General features: G+C 41.0%; 2 protein-coding genes across 4 annotated transcripts; both read left to right on the forward strand.

Annotated features, from left to right (window-relative positions):
• The first annotated feature begins 2601 nt into the window (after positions 1–2601).
• nebl (nebulette) lies at positions 2602–7854 on the forward strand. The gene is made up of 7 exons (XM_053651136.1): positions 2602–3144; positions 3256–3350; positions 3673–3757; positions 4865–4972; positions 5160–5343; positions 6820–6938; positions 7678–7854. Exons 1-7 carry the CDS (start codon positions 3076–3078, stop codon positions 7852–7854), a joined length of 837 nt encoding a protein of 278 aa, XP_053507111.1. The 5' UTR covers positions 2602–3075.
• Positions 7855–9585: 1731 nt separating this feature from the next.
• Positions 9586–17948, forward strand: LOC128624495 (paramyosin-like). 3 transcript variants are annotated; one of them, XM_053652188.1, is made up of 23 exons: positions 9586–9772; positions 10117–10205; positions 10581–10688; positions 11178–11318; positions 11422–11514; positions 11608–11778; positions 11897–11989; positions 12185–12247; positions 12436–12606; positions 12721–12792; positions 13008–13178; positions 13279–13371; positions 13465–13635; positions 13754–13846; positions 14063–14125; positions 14353–14523; positions 14638–14709; positions 14906–15076; positions 15196–15267; positions 15474–15644; positions 15764–15835; positions 15942–16004; positions 16132–17948. In XM_053652188.1, the coding sequence occupies exons 1-23, from the start codon at positions 9697–9699 to the stop codon at positions 16201–16203; spliced, it is 2532 nt and encodes an 843-aa protein (XP_053508163.1). In that variant the 5' UTR covers positions 9586–9696; the 3' UTR covers positions 16204–17948. The 3 variants fall into 3 exon arrangements, with proteins under 3 accessions (XP_053508163.1, XP_053508164.1, XP_053508165.1); XM_053652189.1 differs by having other exon boundaries at positions 11425–11514; XM_053652190.1 differs by lacking the exon at positions 11422–11514.
• Positions 17949–18466: the final 518 nt, after the last annotated feature.

The raw sequence follows: 18466 nt of genomic DNA on the forward strand, positions 1-18466 counted from the left end.
GTGTATTATGCACTTAATTAATAACATGTTAGTGGTTAGCAGGTTTGCCTCGCACCTTCATGGGGATCGAATCTCGCCTCCTCCCTGTGTGCGCGGAGTTTGCATGGAATTTCCCCATGCTTTGGGGGTTTCCTCTGGGTACTCCAGTTTCCTCTCCCAGTCCAAAGACATGCATTGTAGGCTGATTGGAATTTCCAAATCGTCTGTAGTGTGTGAATGTGCCCTGCGATGGGTTGGCACCCCGTCCAGAGTCCCTTCTGCCCCGAGTTCCCTGGGATAAGCGCCAGGTTCCCTGTGACCCTGTGCAGCATAAGCGGTACAAAAATGGATGCATGGATGGATGGATGGATGGATGGATGGATAGATTATGGTCAACCCCTACCAATGGTGACACCATGCTTCCCTCGGCACTTATTTTGGAAACCACTTGTTTATGCATAATCACAGTCCAAACGTAATGTGAATATTTACACAGGCAACGTTACGTGTGTTCAGAGTCCGGTTACACAGTCTGGTCGCACCATTCTGATTATTACAATCATTTGTGTTTAGTTTATGCCTCCAAGGTTGCCAGATTTTGTTTTTCTTAAGCAGAAGCATTGGAGACTGGTGTTTTCAGTAGTGTCTCCACCATCACCTTAACATTAACACAAGAGACAATTTAAAAATGAAAAAATTAAGAAAAAAAGACTTATTAATACAAAGATTTATTAAGGCGAAGATGGAAAGCATTGAAATAACATCTAATAGGACTTTAACATGTTGGCAATACATCCCTGCAAGTATAGTCCTAATTGTAATCCTCATACTAATTACTTTCATTTTGGTTTAATTTAACAACATGGCTTCCGACACTGTTATTCGTCAGCTTATAAAATAGCACTTGATCCATGGCCCAGTAAGCATCTGGGGAGAAGATTATAAAGTAAGTAGCCGGGAATGGTAAACAAAACATTATTTGATTAGGTTGCTAACAGTTTATGACTACAAGCCTACAGAGCTGGGGTAGAAGCTTATGGATTAAAATCCATGATTCATTCAGGTGTATTCTCAACCCAGCAGCTGTGGTAAAATACACCTTTAAATAAAAGTCCTGTTTAATGAACTGTTTTCGAGGATTTAAAGAAATCCCATTCATAATCCAGTGTATCAAATAAAGCTAAGATTTACACATACCTCCAAAACTACTAGCCTATTTCTCACCTGGGATTGACTTGGCCATGGCAGTTAGGCAGTTCTTTGACCTTTTCCTTCACTGGAAAGTCTCAAGGGCGAAGGATTTTGCGATTTCCAGTTTCATGGTAACATGACAAGCTGCACTTTTTGTCTTATTAATTTCAAGAGAGAGAACAAAAGAGAGGCTGGTGAGGAACGACTGTTTATAGCTGCTATTATGTAAGTGATAACAGGAACTAACTTGTTTTGTGGACATTCACGACATTATGGTATATGGCACACTTATAAAGCACTTTACACCGTGTCTCATTCACCCATTCATACACACACACACCAATGGTAGCAGAGCTGCCATGCAAGGCGCTAACTTGCCATCGGGAGCAACTTGGGGTTCAGTGTCTTGCCCAAGGAAACTTCAGCATGTGGAGTCACGTGGGCCGGAAATCGAACCGCCAACCCTACGATTAGTGGACAACCCGCTCTACCACCTGAGCCACAGCCCACAGCCGACATTAAATGTAACGATAAATGGATAAAAAGCATATGTTGTTCTTTAATATTAAAAAAATTGTACTCGTTGGCAAGTTGCTGTGGCATAAGAGGAATAAAACACATCAGGACCTGCTCAAGGACACACATCACATTACATCACACCACCCTATCGTTGATTTTTTTCCCCTATAACAGCACGATTCCAAGTGTTTCATTCCTTACTTATAACCACAACGCGTTTGAATTCTCAAATTTGATCTATTAACGCGCTCGTTCAAATACGTCATAGTTTCTATAGTAATAATTCTTTGCCTAGAGGATGTTTCACATAATAAGGCTAATAATAATTGGGTTAAAAACATATTGATGATACGATTAAGTTTTCTATGGAGTTTATTTAACCTAACATTTATGGAAGGAGTCTCCAGTGTCAGCGCTTTGTAATATAAGCTTTCAGACACAGCAAAATCTTCACATGTGAAAAATGTGTGAAAAAAAAACCACACACGTGATTATAAGGAGTGTAACAGATTTGGAAGATTCGTAGCTGAAACGATAAAGCTATTATTATCATCAAAAAAGGACAGACTACTGTTGTGTACCAAAAAATAATTCATATTTTTTAAACTGTGTGTAAAAATGTGTGTATATATCCCTGGTAATTAAAATAATCCTCCTCTATTGTCACTGTCAAATATCCGAATTGTCACCTCAAGAATCTACAGTGCCCTCCACTAATATTGGCACCCTTAGAGCAGAGGATTTTTGTGAATATTTTGAACATGAGATCAAAAGGTTCAGCAATAAAGACACTTTTTTTTTCTCTCACAGCTTTCTTTGCTCATATTTGCCAATATTAGTGGAGGGCACTGTGTATATAGTATCATATTGTAGCAGATTCAGTAGTATCGTCAGATATCGAATCGTCGCCTTATAAATCGAAATCATATCATATCATATCCTGTGGAAGCCTCATGTTTACATCCCTAATGATTACTGACGTGAAGTTTGTGTGAATAAAACTGCAAAGAACGAGTAATAAAAGAATTTCAACTCAAGGGTTGGATTACAGGCTATAATAGGATTTGATATTAGCCAATAATATTACGCAATAATAATATGAGGGAGCGGATTAATTGGGAACAAATTAACGCATCGTCTCTCTCTCTCTCTCTCTCTCACACACACACACTCTCTCTCTCTCTCTCTCTCTCGCTCTCTCTTTGGCACATTTCCCTGTTCTTCCTCGTTCCCAAACTGTCCTCAAATAATCAGCACGACTGTCTGCGCAGTTTTAAATCCACTGCGCCACGGATCATTTTGTGTAATCTCTGAGCACTTTTTTTTTTTGTTGCTTTTTTTGCGCTAATTGTAATTAGAGATACGATGTGATTGAAGGCTTTCACCATGAATCCTCACTGCGCGCGCTGCGGGAAAATCGTCTACGCCACTGAGAAAGTGAACTGCCTGGACAAGGTAACTGCGTCCTTTTCTTTCCTGCACCTGTCCGAATGATTCCAGCTATATATCTATATATATAATATGTAATATGCATTATAATGCATTAAAACATATTTTTTTTTTTAGTACTGGCACAAAGGATGCTTCCACTGTGAGGTGTGCAAAATGACCCTGAACATGAACAACTACAAAGGATACGAGAAGAAGCCTTACTGCAATTCGTATGTGCATCACTTAACATCATGCTGTGGTCCTTTTCCACACTGTAGCCTATTGTAAACTAACTATAAATCAAATAAAGCAAACTGCAAAACTCATAGCAGGTTTGAATGACTGAAGGTGTGGGACTGAAACACACCATTGTATGGAGTTGATTATTATTATTATTATTATATTGTGTTTGTACATGCATGTGTCATTTATGCATGTTTGTCTAATGATGTAGGCTACTGAAGCACAAGTATTGTGTTTATCGTTTCTTAACTTCTTCAAAGATCTTAATTTTTTTTTTCCCCCTTCGACTTTCTCCGTGTCTCCACGAAGGCACTACCCTAAGCAGACGTTCACGATCGTCGCAGACACGCCGGAGAACCTGCGTCTGAGGCAGCAAAGTGAGCTGCAGAGTCAGGTACGGTTACAGCCATGACTGCTCGTTCTAGACGTAGCTACAAACCCAGAGGATTGATTGAGAGAGAGCGAGAGAGAGAGAGAGAGAGAGAGGAGAAAAGCATTGCTCTGTTTGGCCTGAGTGTGTCTGGGTGTGGTGCGCTCAGGTCAGCATGGAGGAAAGCAGGGCAGCTGTCCACTCAGTGGTGGGTTCGCACGTACCCCACGAGTCGCCACCTGGCAACCAGGGACTCTCTGCCAGGTCCCTGCTGTCCTGGATCTCGGACATGTACTTAATATTCAAGCCAAATACTAGCGACGGGGATTAATTATCGACCTGGATTCGAAGGAACGTCATTGTAAATAGTCACACAAGAAACGTGGCGTTCGGGAAAATATTCTCAGTTCAGAAAAAAGAGCTCGTAAGATTACGTACATGAAGACGAAGTGACCGAAACGTCGAATGATCGGCTTTTAAAACGTATACCTGGCGACGAGTTACTGCGATTTTATACATACGGATTGCGACGTCAACGTTTAAATAAGTTGAATGGAAATTTTTGTAAAACTCGATTGTGTGAGAGAAAGAAAGCATTCCAAATAAATGAAGGCAAATAAGAATAGGCGTCGAAACAGGACGAAAAGAATGGCACCCTATAAAAGTAGGAGGCGTTAGTGTGTGACTGCAGTGGCTGACTCGCTTCGGTGGCTGAGCTGCATTATTGGAGTCGGTTGTCATGTTATCTTTCTCGGAGCGTTGTGAACATCACTAAATGCAAATCAGCTGTCCCGTGCTTGGTATGTGCTTGATGAGGCCCAATGAGGAGCTTGTTATACACACACAGTCTGTACTGTAGCTTTGTTTTGATTTCACCTTATTTCAGGTCTGGTTAAGATCAGCTCAGCTCAGCTCATCTAGCATGACTTGGACTTCATGAGTAAGGCTTATAGTGCTTTTTTTCGAGGAAGTAGTTCTTAATATGTCTAGAAAACGTGTACATGCCTGTTATTTATTCTAATAGTCTTCCTTCTTTGGTATAAAAATAAGTAGATTTTCGCTTTTCTTTCTTTTTTTTTTTATCCATTTTTTACACAAAAATGGATTCCTCCTCCTTCTTCTGATCTTCAGGTGAAGTACAGGAAGGATTTTGAAGAGAGTAAGGGTCGTGGTCTCCGATTTCTTGTAGACACACCAGAAGTGCAGAGACTGAAGAAAGCCCAGGATCAGATCAGTAACGTAAGACCTGAGTCTGAAGTTTATACATACAGTTCTCTAACCATTGCTCCAATTTAGTGGGTTAAACAGTCCTATTGGGTGGGGGTGGGGGGGGGGGGGGGGACGAGCACAGAAAATAAAAAAATTTGGTTACTACTATACGCTGAATTAATTCAAACAACGACTTATACTCTTTTAATTCCTTCAGGCGAAATATCATAAGGATTTTGACATGCCAGGCTTGCACGGTGTCACTCAGGGCGTTAGAGGAACTTATCTGGTGCGGGCGCAGACGAGACCCGAGCATCAGACGCTGCAGGGGAGCTGCGCCACACACAGAGGTGTGAATCAGTACACCATGGAGATGGATCGGAGGCCAGGTGTCATTGTAGGTAAGTCCAAGAGAAGACATCCATTAAAAAATCCATTGGAACTATAGCAAAAAACAAAACCCCATCATATTTAAAAAGGATAATAGTGTGAGTTTCTCAGGTTCATCCACTTCGAGTGATTGCTTATCATCACAGTTATTTTGCTCAGTATTAGACGCACGATTATTTTCATCTAAACTAGTCTGAATGCATTTTTATCATGTTACAGTTTTAAATGAACAGAATATAGGCTTTTCGTCCAGACTGTACATTTACACTATATGTTCGAACCAGAATATGGTGACATTAAATGCATGTAAATGCTAAACACAAACTCAAGTAGTCTCTAAATAACGAGCTAATAAAATGTGCAGTTTGGAGCTTGCGGTTTAATACGACGATAGTAAATCATTTTAAATATCTACCCTTTGGGATATAACGTTTGTGCAGCTCAGGACTTCTGTAAAAATGACGATTTATTTGACAAAATCGATACATAAATTAGACGTATTGTTAACGACACCCTCTTTTTCACCTTTGCTTAGAGCGTCTTCAGAGCTCTATGTGATGCGTCCCTCTAGACAGTCAGTACGTTTACACGGACAACGATAATCCGATGTGAACCCGATTAAGACGATACTCTGATTAAGAAACTAGCATGTAAACAGCGATTATTGATGACCTTAATCCGATTAAAGTCATACTCGAAGTAAACACGAATGGAATTAAGACGTGTGGAGTATTCCTGTTTTAGTCGCATTATCGACGTGCGTTACAGACATGTACACACCTTAATCACACTATTAACGTCGTGTAGGAGCTTTCACCGCATTTTGCGACAGGACACGTACGCACACGGCAGCGCTCAACCGTTTTACGGCAAACAAGAGAGCACGGCTGCGTCCCAAACCGCGTACTTACCTGCTATATAGTAGGAGAAATACATGTATCTCGGCTACTATATAGTAGGTAAGTACGCGGTTTGGGACGCAGCCCACGGCTTCAAGCAGTGCATGTACAGCACGACAAATAATTACCCGCACTTGAAGCTTTCGCGAAATTAAAAATAAAAACACCCAAAACTGTATACGGTCCCATAACGAAGACCAACTTTATGTCGATACGTGAAATTCTGGAGGGACGTCGGACGGCGTGGCGCGGTGACGTAATGACGTGCGCCGTTAATCGATCTACGTTCTATAACATGTAACATGAAAGGAATATTCTAAAAGCGGATCATGTAAACACCTTAATCACAATATTATACGTCTTATTCAGGATAAGGTCAATAATTAGATTATTGCTGTCCATGTAAACGTAGTCACTGACGTGTGAAGTCATTAGAAATGTGCAATATGCTCAGTGTTCTTAACATACCTGGTTGTCGTAAGTCAGACTGACTGGACTGAAACGTTTTACTCATCCGAGGGACTTTATCAGCTACTTTTCAGCAATGTATAAATCCTCTGCTGATTTATTTCACTGTGTGACCTTCAGCCCCTGTGCTTCCTGGAGCTTATTACCCGAGCGGTTATAATCAGGGACACAGCTACATGCATCAGACCAGCATGCACTCCCTCAGATCCATGCAGCTGCAGTCGCATCCAACAACCACGGTGAGGTGTCATTTTACCCGCTTAAAGTTTTTCATAATTATAGTTTCATACTATTAACGGTGCAATCAGAATTAGCGACTTTTTTTTTTTTTTTTTTTTACCCCAACCCTAGACTTCTTTCCTTCTCACTTGATCAAAACTGCAGTTCGACCTTGTTATGGTAAAATAAATGAGAATTTGCAGACTCTAACTTATATAATCATGCTCTAGAACTAGTATTGTAAAAAGTACTATATTTTAATCTAATTATCATATTTTGACATACTCATTGCGTACATGTATACACTCGAAAGCCAAGTATAAAGTTTGTGACAGGGGTTTTATATTGAAAAAAAGTTCAATCTGATCTTGTCGAGCTTCACCAACAAAGATTAAGGCCCCAAATCAATCCCTTCAGAATTTCGCGATTTTACGATCGCAAAATCAAGCGAACGCCGGAATATTTGAGCGAGCGTGCAAGTTTTCTAAATTACCGCAAATTTCCCACAGATTCGGGCCAAAACGCGTCATGTGACGTCATCGCAACGCACAACCCCCTGCCATTTCCCCCCTCACCCCCCCCCCCCAATGACCAGAAACAAAATCCGTCAAACTATATATTTATTTCACGGTGTTGTTTCATAATTAATTCATACACACGTTTGAGTGTTCCCCTTATTGTAAGTTATCTATTACAGTGTTTAAAATGATTTTTTTAGTCACGCCATATTCATGGTTCTTCTTCTCTGCTGTATGTCAGAGCGTGTACAGGGCTTTGTATGACTACACGGCGCAGGACTGTGACGAAGTGTCGTTCCGGGACGGCGATCTGATCCACAACGTGCACCCCATCGATGAGGGTTGGATGTTTGGGACGGTGCAGAGGACGGGCCGCTCGGGCATGCTGCCCGCTAACTACGTGGAGGGCATCCGCTAACCCGCGCTAGCTTATTGAGGCTTTGATTAACCCTGTTCACAGTTCGCAGAATTTGTTGGGACCAAGTACATGTACATAGACAGAAGTAGTCCTCTATTTTAGTAGTACAGTAAATTATTAAAGTTTTTAAGAATAAGTTTTCATTTTCTTACACCGTCTATTATTATATTAGTGAGTGCATGTTATGGTTTTGTACGTAGGTTTTGAACGTTTACTATGAAAAATAGTTTAAGTATTAAAGCAATAAGGTCTGCCGACAGACGTTATAGGAGGTCTGAGTGGGCGTGCCTTTAAGATAGATGGAGGATGTGGGCATGTCTTTGAGTCCATATATGGAATCCGTCAGGCAGGAAGAAGAAGTTTATTAACATTCTTAAATACTGGTCTTTTTTTAAATGTAAAAAAAAGAATATTAATAAATGTTCACAGTATTCACTGCTAACGCTAGCTAATATAACATTTGAAAAAACATTTCATAGCTGTATCTTTGAGTCCATATATGGGCTTAAGGACACACCCACCAATTTGCATACAACTCAAGTTTTACATTCCAGGAAGCCTAAAATGCATACTTCATTTCGAAACACCCCTACTACTTCATTTCATGTCTTCCTACCTTTATTTTAAGCTTAATTTTGTGTGATAAATTGTCAAGAATGTAAAAAAAATATATATATATTAAAATTTGTAATTAAGCTTTTGTCTAAAACGATGCAATACAAAAATGTCTTGGTAGCATGCACTGCATTTGTAGCCTCTGGAACGTATGGATATATAGAATTTGTAAATGTTGATGCACACACGGCATTAAAATGTTATAATACCAGAAAACGAGAACTTCCTACTTGGCAAGTTCATGAGAGAATTTAACGGTGTGTAAAAATTCACTGTGTGTCCTTAAACAGTTATAACGTGTTATAACTGCCCGCGTCCGGCCCGTGCAGGAGCCCCCATAACACCCTGCTGCTGTTCCACACTAACACATTTTTAACCCACGTGGAGCCCCCTGTTTCCCTACACACGACATCATTCCCTAGATCAGTAATCAACTGTACAAGATTCATTAGGAATGTTTTAAACAAAAACAATACTGTTCACTATTCACTTGTAGTGTCTCGCCTTAAGAGCTGTGCAGATCAATAGATACATAAATAAATTATACGTTTTATATATATATATATATATATATATATATATATATATATATATATATATATATATATTGATTAATAAATGTAGTTAATCAAGATCACGTCAAACAAATGTTTCCTCTTCCGATTATAAATGTGCAAATGAAAGGATAAACGCACAAACTTATTGTAAAATGAGTCAAAATACGAGAATTTAAATAGATTTTTTTTTAAAAAAATAACAGAGAAAATAATATTAAATGAATCAATATTATTCATTCACCACTAAAAAAATATTGTAAATGATTTCGAGCAAACGTAAAAGTTCATGTGGGGTAAATATTATAATAAAGTTATGAGTCATTTCATTTTTAGTTTCATGCAGCTTGTCATCACTTTGAATATGAATTTTACGAAAAGAACCAGAAGTGTAACCCAAAAGCTTAGAGATGTATTTGTGTGCACATTAGAGTCGTTATCTATATATTAAAAATATATTTGTCCATTCAAGCAGTGCAGTTGATTGTTGGAACAGTGTTGTGTGTTGCTAGGCGTCGTGAGAATATTCCATTCTATGATATGGCTTGGTTCCGTGACATCACAGTAGCGCTCTGGTGTTAAAGAGTGGAATAAGAACACAAAGCTTTCAGATAGTCACTGAACTCTGTACGAGTGAAGTTATTATTGAAGTTGCTCTGGTCAAGGGAGAAAAATGAACACTGTAGAAGTCCTGAACGCGCTTAACGCTGGAGAGGAAACGACAGCGGAACCCGCGGACACACCTGAAGGTACAACTGTTTCTCAGTCGTGAAGTTTACTTCTGTCCTTTAAAAGAAATGAACTGAGCAGATCTGTTCAGTCCTTCATAAGCTAAGACGGTTTAGTCCCATCGATCTTCATGAATGTGTAATAAAAACTGTCAGTGTGTTCTTAGCCTTAGCACACATTAGACATGTCCATACTGAACATCGGTGAAGTGTGTTTATTACCGAGGCCAGTGAGAAAGCTGGAATACTTGCTGTGCTGTAGAGCTTCACCAGGATCAGACGTGGAAAATCCTGCTGGTCTGGACTTCAAAACATAAATAATAGATGATGATGATGTCTGATGACTTTTTATTTTTTTTATTTAGTGCTTGTCCAGGCCGCAGAACCGGCTCTGGTCCAACCCGCAGAACCGGCTCTGGTCCAACCCGCAGAGGTTCCTCAGGACCAGGTCACGGTAAGTTTTTTCTGCTCCAACTTTGACAAAAATCCAGTTTTCCATTATAGGAACATTTTAAACATCTGGATTGAAATGTTTAGCACTTATGGATGAGGAAATGACGTTTGTACTCCAGCACTAAGCTAAGGACAGCAATCCAGACCTGATGTTCATTAATTGCAGGTTTTATCAAGAAAACAATTAAAAAAAAAAAAAAAAAAAATCAGAGGTCTGATGAATTTAAGGATTCTGTGTCAGATATTGTACTGTAGGCTGTATGGCCCTGTAGATAGATTAGAAAGCTGCAACTAAACATGATGTTTGGACTGAATGCGACTGCTCAGAAGTGCTACAAACACCTAAAGGCAACAATATTTGCCCGGTGCATTTCAGGATTCTGTGAGTCATTCTGAGGAGAAGATGCAGAAGCTTGCGGTGTCCAATTTTCAGCTGCAGGAGAGAGTGAGGGAGCTGGAGGAACTGCTCTGTGAGGCACAGAAGGTACGTAAGATAAAACTCTGATTAAAAAGTACTTTTCAAAATAATATGAGCACCATATGATGGGAACGATTGAGAACAGGAAATATCTGCACACTGGAGTCTGATGCAGTGAGTTTGAGCAGTGATGCTGGCGAGATTAGATTAGATTAGCTTAGATTAGACGGGAGGCTAAAATCTCATCTCTATCACGAGATCAGAAATGAACTTCTTAGGGGTATGTATTATATCGTGAGGTTTATTATATATGATCAGATTTATTATTATTGTTATCATCATGGCATAATAAGAATGATGTTGGACCAACTTGCAGATGTGAACATTAAGTACTCGATTTTTAATCTCTCTTGCCCCATGGCTGTGTTTTAGGCGTGTGAGCGTGTGTGTGTGTGTGTGTTTAATCTTGTACAGTCAAATAATTTTTTGCCTCCAAACCATAAAAGTGTCTGAAGGTGTGTAGATGTAAATAAACCTTAATTGTTGTACTTGTAGAGTTCCATGGCGAAACTTGAGGAGAAACACCAGATGGAGAAGGCGAACCTGACCAACCAGGTGGCGAAACTGCGAGAAACAGTGCAGAAGATGGGGAACATGCTCACTGAGACTCACAGGGAGTGTGAAGCGCTAACAGACGTAAGCGAGAAAAATCTTGCATTAAGGAGCTCCTATAGTAATAACATGAGGATTTTATTCACGTTTAAGCATTAAGCACTCGAATTTAATCGTCTTGTTTTAGCAGTATGAGCGAAAGTGGGAGGCTCACATCGTCCTCCAGAAGGAGAACGATGAGATGAAGGAGACTCTGATGCCCAAGGAGGAGTTACTAACGGTCAACTTTCCCTTTCATGAAAGCGTGACTGCTACTGTAAGCTTTGAACGAAGTAAATAAATCCAATAAGCCTTAATCGTTGTACTTTTTTAGGTCTCATTGGCTGAAGCCGAGGAGAAACCCCAGAAGGCTGAGGAGACCATTGCTCAGCTGGAGGTGGAGAAGGCGAACCTGACCAACCAAGTGAAGACACTCAGAGGAACAGTGCAGAACTTGGGGAACATGCTCACTGAGACTCACCGGGAGTGTGATGAGCTAACAGACGTAAGCGAGAAAAATCTTGCATTAAGGAGCTCCTATAGTAATAACATGAGGATTTTATTCACGTTTAAGTATTGAGCACTCGAATTTAATCCTCTTCTTCCCCATGTGTGTGTTTTAGGAGTATGATTGTGAATGGGAGGCTCACATCATCCTCAGGTCAGTGAACAATGAGATGAAGGAGACTCTGATGCACAAGGAGGAGTTACTAAAGGTGAACTTTCCTTTTCATGAAAGCGTAAGAGTCTTGCATTAAGCACCTCCTTTAGAAATAATATGAGGACTTTTCATGTTTCTGTTGCATGACGAGTTTCATCGAATTAAAATTTTCAAGTTGCTAGATTTTATGAATTAATAGAAGTGGCCCATTGCAGGTGTGAACATCTTTTGCCCCATGTGTGTGTTTTAGAAGCTCCAGATGAAGAAAGATAAGATGAAGAAGCGTCTGACACACATAACGGAGTTCATGAAGGTAAACTTTCCTTCTCATGAAACTACGACTGCTATTGTGAAGTCTGTGTGTGTGTGTGTGCTTGTTTAGTCATATTGTGTTGACATTTTGTCATTTTTCCCATTAAGTAATGGGTCAGTTTCTAAAAGTGTCTGAATGTGTGTGTAGAAGTAAATAAATCCAATAAGCCTTAATTGTTGTACTTTCAGCGCTCCCTGGCTAAAGTTGAGGAGAAACACCAGAACGCTATGGAGACCATTGCTCAGCTGGAGGTGGAGAAGGCGATCCTGAAACACCAGGTGGAGACACTGCAAAGAACAGTGCAGAGCATGGGGAACATGCTCGCCGAGACTCATAGGGAGTGTGACGAGCTAACGAACGTAAGTGAGAAAAGTCCTTGCATTAAGGAGCTCCTATAATAATGAGGATTTTATTAATGTATAAGCATTAAGCACTCGAATTTAATCCTCTTTTGCCCAATGTGTGTGTTTTAGGAGTATGAGCGAGAGCAGGAGGCTAACAGCATCCTCGAGGCAGTGAACGATGAGATGAAAGAGACACTGATGGTAAACTTCCTTTTCATGAAACCATGACTGCTATTGTGAACTCTGTGTATATGTGTGTGTGTGTGTGTGTGTGTGTGTGTGTGTGTGCTTATTTACTCATATTTTGGTGACATTTTGTCATTTTTCCCATTGAGTAATGGGTCAGTTTCTAAAAGTGTCTGAATGTGTGTGTTGAAGTAAATAAATCCAATAAGCCTTAATTGTTGTACTTTCAGCGCTCCCTGGCTAAAGTTGAGGAGAAACACCAGAACGCTATGGAGACCATTGTTCAGCTGGTGGTGGAGCAGACAAACCTGAAACACCAGGTGGAGACACTGCAAAGCACAGTGCAGAGCATGGGGAACATGCTCGCTGAGAGTCACAGGGAGTGTGACGCGCTAACGAACGTAAGTGAGAGCTCCTATAGTAATAACATGAGGATTTTATTAATGTTTAAGCATTAAGCACTCGAATTTAATCCTCTTTTGCCCCATGTGTGTGTTTTAGGTGTATGAGCGAAAGCGGGAGGCTCACATCGTCCTCCAGAAGGAGAACGATGAGATGAAGGAGACTCTGATGCACAAGGAGGAGTTACTAACAGTAAACTTTCTCTTTCATGAAAGCGTGACTGCTACTGTAAGCTTTGAACGAAGTAAATAAATCCAATAAGCCTTAATCGTTGTACTTTTTTAGGTCTCATTGGCTGAAGCCGAGGAGAAACCCCAGAAGGCTGAGGAGACCATTGCTCAGCTGGAGGTGGAGAAGGCGAACCTGACCAACCAAGTGAAGACACTCAGAGGAACAGTGCAGAACTTGGGGAACATGCTCACTGAGACTCACCGGGAGTGTGATGAGCTAACAGACGTAAGCGAGAAAAATCTTGCATTAAGGAGCTCCTATAGTAATAACATGAGGGTTTTATTCACGTTTAAGCATTGAGCACTCGAATTTAATCCTCTTCTTCCCCATGTGTATGTTTTAGGAGTATGATTGTGAATGGGAGGCTCACATCATCCTCAGGTCAGTGAACAATGAGATGAAGGAGACTCTGATGCACAAGGAGGAGTTACTAAAGGTGAACTTTCCTTTTCATGAACGCGTGACTGCTACTGTAAGCTTTGTAAGAGTCTTGCATTAAGCACCTCCTTTAGAAATAATATGAGGACTTTTCATGTTTCTGTTGCATGACGAGTTTCATTGAATTAAAATTTTCAAGTTGCTAGATTTTATGAATTAATAGAAGTGGCCCATTGCAGGTGTGAACATCTTTTGCCCCATGTGTGTGTTTTAGAAGCTCCAGATGAAGAAAGATAAGATGAAGAAGCGTCTGACACACATAACGGAGTTCATGAAGGTAAACTTTCCTTCTCATGAAACTACGACTGCTATTGTGTGTGTGTTTGTGTGTGTGTGTGTGTGTGTGTGTGTGTGTGTGTGTGTGTGTGTATGTGTGCTTGTTTAGTCATATTGTGTTGACATTTTGTCATTTTTCCCATTAAGTAATGGGTCAGTTTCTAAAAGTGTCTGAATGTGTGTGTTGAAGTAAATAAATCCAATAAGCCTTAATTGTTGTACTTTCAGCGCTCCCTGGCTAAAGTTGAGGAGAAACACCAGAACGCTATGGAGACCATTGTTCAGCTGGTGGTGGAGAAGGCGGACCTGAAACACCAGGTGGAGACACTGCAAAGCACAGTGCAGAACATGAGGAACATGCTCGCCGAGACTCATAGGGAGTGTGACGAGCTAACGAACGTAAGTGAGAAAAGTCTTTACATTAAGGAGCTCCTATAATAATGAGGATTTTATTAATGTATAAGCATTAAGCACTCGAATTTAATCCTCTTTTGCCCAATGTGTGTGTTTTAGGAATTTGAGCGAGAGCATGAGGCTAACAGCATCTTCGAGGCAGTGAACGATGAGATGAAAGAGACTCTGATGGTAAACTTCCTTTTCATGAAGCCATGACTGCTATTGTGAACTCTGTGTGTATGTGTGTGTGTATGTGCTTGTTTACTCATATTTTGGTGACATTTTGTCATTTTCCCCCATTAACTAATGGGTCAGTTTCTAAAAGTGTCTGAATGTGTGTGTAGAAGTAAATAAATCCAATAAGCCTTAATTGTTGTACTTTCAGTGCTCCCTGGTTGAAGTTGAGGAGAAACACCAGAACGCTATGGAGACCATTGTTCAGCTGGTGGTGGAGCAGGCGATCCTGAAACACCAGGTGAAGACACTGCAAAGAACAGTGCAGAACATGGGGAACATGCTCGCTGAGAGTCACCGGGAGTGTGACGCGCTAACGAACGTAAGTGAGAAAAGTCCTTGCTATAAGGAGCTCCTATTGTAATGACATGAAGATTTTATTAATATATAAGCATTAAGCACTCGAATTTAATCCTCTTTTGCCCCATGTGTGTGTTTTAGGAGTATGAGCGAGAGCAGGAGGCTAACAGCATCCTCGAGGCAGTGAACGATGAGATGAAAGAGACTCTGATGGTAAACTTCCTTTTCATGAAACCATGACTGCTATTGTGAACTCTGTGTGTGTGTGTGTATATGTGTGTGTGTATGTGCTTGTTTACTTATATTTTGGTGACATTTTGTCATTTTCCCCCATTAAGTAATGGGTCAGTTTCTAAAAGTGTCTGAATGTGTGTGTAGAAGTAAATAAATCCAATAAGACTTAATTGTTGTACTTTCAGTGCTCCCTGGTTGAAGTTGAGGAGAAACACCAGAACGCTATGGAGACCATTTCTCAGCTGGAGGTGGAGAAGGCGGACCTGAAACACCAGGTGGAGACACTGCAAAGCACAGTGCAGAGCATGGAGAACATGCTCGCTGGGACTCATAGGGAGTGTGACGAGCTAACGAACGTAAGTGAGAAAAGTCCTTGCATTAAGGAGCACCTATAGTAATAACACGAGGATTTTATATATGTTTAATCATTAAGCACTCGAATTTAATCCTCTTTTGCCCCATGTGTGTGTTTTAGGACTATGAGCGAGAGCAGGAGGCTAACAGCATCCTCGAGGCAGTGAACGATGAGATGAAAGAGACTGTGATGGTAAACTTCCTTTTCATGAAGCCATGGCTGCTATTGTGAACTCTGTGTGTGTGTGTGTGTGCTAGTTTACTCACATTTCAGGGACATTTTTTCGTCTGTATTTTAGGAGCTTGAGATGAAGAACAACGAGATGATGGAGACTCTGATGGAAAAAGAGGAATTATTGAAGGTAAACTTCCTTTTCATGAAACCATGACTGCTATTGTGAACTCTGTGTGTGTCTGTGTGCTTACAAATTTTTGGGGACATTTTGTCCTTTTACAGACATATACAAGCCGTAATTGTTGTACTTTCAGACTCCCTGGCAGAAACTGAGGAGCAACACCAGCAGGCTGTTTAAGAGGCGCAGGCAGAAAACTACATCCTGACTACTCAAATGAAGATCCTGATACAGCGTGGGAAATAAGTATTGGACGCATCAACTTTTTGTTCAGTAAATATATTTCCAATGATGCTATTCACGTGAAATTTTCACCAGACATCAGTATTAACTCAAGAAATGAATTCACAACATTAAAAAGAATTCACAACAAAGTCATAAATAAAGTTATGTGCAATAACGAGGAATGACACGGGGAAAAAAGTATTGAACACACTAAGTTAAAGCAGTTCTCCAAGGCAAGGAACTATCACGATCTCCCCTTCTGGCAGCACGCTCGGAGAGATGAGAGGGCGCGCACGCATGCATGAGCTACGTGCACGAGTGCTCAGCGAACGCATGCTCTTCGATTGTTGACAACGGTGACATTGTTTACTGTGGACACGTGCCTTTGTTTTGTTTCTGTTCTGTCTCCTCCCTGTTCTGTCATTGGTTGTGGTTCGAGGGTGTGTCTTCAGTGTTTTCAGCTGTCAGCACTCAGATTATAACTGCTATATATACCACGTGCCTCCCAGTACACGGGGCGGAGTATTATAGTTAGTATAGTTAGATACGTTGTTTAAGTTACCTTGATAGATTTAGTTAGTTTACACTTTAGATTAGTTCATTAGTCCACGCTGGTTTTTCCGCTCCCAGTTTATAGTACTAGTTCATGTTTCTTGTTTTGTGTTTTGACCCTGTTTTCTGTAACCGCAACTTTGATTCCTGCTTTGCCCCGTTTATCCCTGTTTGCCGATCGCCCGACCCTTTGCCTGTCTTGACAACGTTTTTTGGATTATGATTTGGATTTGTCTGCCTGCCCTAATATAAATATGTCCTTACCTGCACCTGCTTCCGTACTCTACTCCCTTACGTCTCGCGATGTGACAGAATACTCTGCCGAAACATGGAAGCAGCAGGAGAACGAGGAGAGCATCACGGCAGTCAATATACGGATTACTGGCCACTATTCTTATCGGTGCAGTTTCCCCAGAGGACTGCCGCTGAACTACCCGATGATGTTCCTGTGCCACTGCCAAGTGTACTTCTGTAGCTTGGCGTATCCCAAGCCTGACAAGAAACAGTCGCTTGGGTTCTTAGTGTCCCGGTTTTGCAGCCCGGCCCGTGACTGGGCGGAGCAGCTAGTACGTACAGGTTCCACCGCCCTCAATGATGTCACTCAGTTTGCGGAACTTTTTCTGGAGGAGTTCATGCAGCCAGGACAGCTACACGACCTGGATTTACTGGGGTGGAGCGTCAATGGGATGACCCAGGCTGACCCGCCATTTCACCTCTATTACAAGTGGATGGATATGGCAGAATCCGCAGCTTCGCTTCAGGTTCCGGCCAACGTGGTGGAGATGGCACCGACCTGTATGGCTGAGGGCTGCTGGAAAGAGGCTCCGCTGCGGTGTCCTACATGCACGAAACTAGGTATCCTGGAATCATTTTTCTGCTCTCAGCGATGCTTCAAGAGCAGCTTGTCAACGTGGCGACATGAGGTGGTCTCACCCGCCGAGCTTCAGCCAGAGCTGAAGTCCACGCTGGTTTTTCCGCTCCCAGTTTATAGTACTAGTTCATGTTTCTTGTTTTGTGTTTTGACCCTGTTTTCTGTGACCGCAACTTTGATTCCTGCTTTGCCCCGTTTATCCCTGTTTGCCGATCGCCCGACCCTTTACCTGTCTCGACTACGTTTTTTTGGTTTATGATTTGAATTTGTCTGCCTGCCCTAAAATAAATACGTCCTTACCTGCACCTGCTTCCGTACTCTACTCCCTTACGTCACGCGACCTGACAGGAACCAGCTGACTATAAAGGAACAAGTAATTATACCTCGTATCTGTGCAAATTAATATCAGCTGGGTTACTTGATGGTCTATAAAAAGGCCATCAAGAAGGAACATCTGTGTCATTCCACTTTATTTATGGACTTTAATGTTAATAATGTTAATACCGATGTCTGGTATACATTTCATGTAAATAACCTCATTGGACATATATTTACTGAGAAAAATGCTGATGGTCCGATACTTATTTCCTCCACTGTACATCATAAGCTACAAACGGTAAAATATAAATAAAAAATAAACAGAAATAATGTGACAATCACACTGCCTCTGTCCCTTCTTACTGGTTATAGCTGAAGGACTTCACATTTGGTTGTGTGACTGTAAGTCATTCCCTTCAAGTGCTATCGAAGTTAGAAACATGTATACCGATCTAGTATGTAACTTCAGAGACGGTCGCTTAATTTCCGCGAATATCGAAAGTCC

Source organism: Ictalurus furcatus, chromosome 20, assembly GCF_023375685.1.
Source record: "Ictalurus furcatus strain D&B chromosome 20, Billie_1.0, whole genome shotgun sequence".
Taxonomy (NCBI): domain Eukaryota; kingdom Metazoa; phylum Chordata; class Actinopteri; order Siluriformes; family Ictaluridae; genus Ictalurus; species Ictalurus furcatus.

Excerpts from the sequence above, each read along its gene's own strand:
- nebl (XM_053651136.1), top strand. The coding sequence starts at position 3,076 with ATGAATCCTCACTGCGCGCGCTGCGGGAAAATCGTCTACGCCACTGAG. Across the intron at positions 5,344-6,819 it reads GAGGCCAGGTGTCATTGTAG|CCCCTGTGCTTCCTGGAGCT; the intron begins GTAAGTCCAAGA and ends TGTGACCTTCAG. Across the intron at positions 6,939-7,677 it reads AGTCGCATCCAACAACCACG|AGCGTGTACAGGGCTTTGTA; the intron begins GTGAGGTGTCAT and ends GCTGTATGTCAG.
- LOC128624495 (XM_053652188.1), top strand. The coding sequence starts at position 9,697 with ATGAACACTGTAGAAGTCCTGAACGCGCTTAACGCTGGAGAGGAAACG. Across the intron at positions 11,779-11,896 it reads AGTGTGATGAGCTAACAGAC|GAGTATGATTGTGAATGGGA; the intron begins GTAAGCGAGAAA and ends TGTGTGTTTTAG. Across the intron at positions 14,524-14,637 it reads AGTGTGACGAGCTAACGAAC|GAATTTGAGCGAGAGCATGA; the intron begins GTAAGTGAGAAA and ends TGTGTGTTTTAG.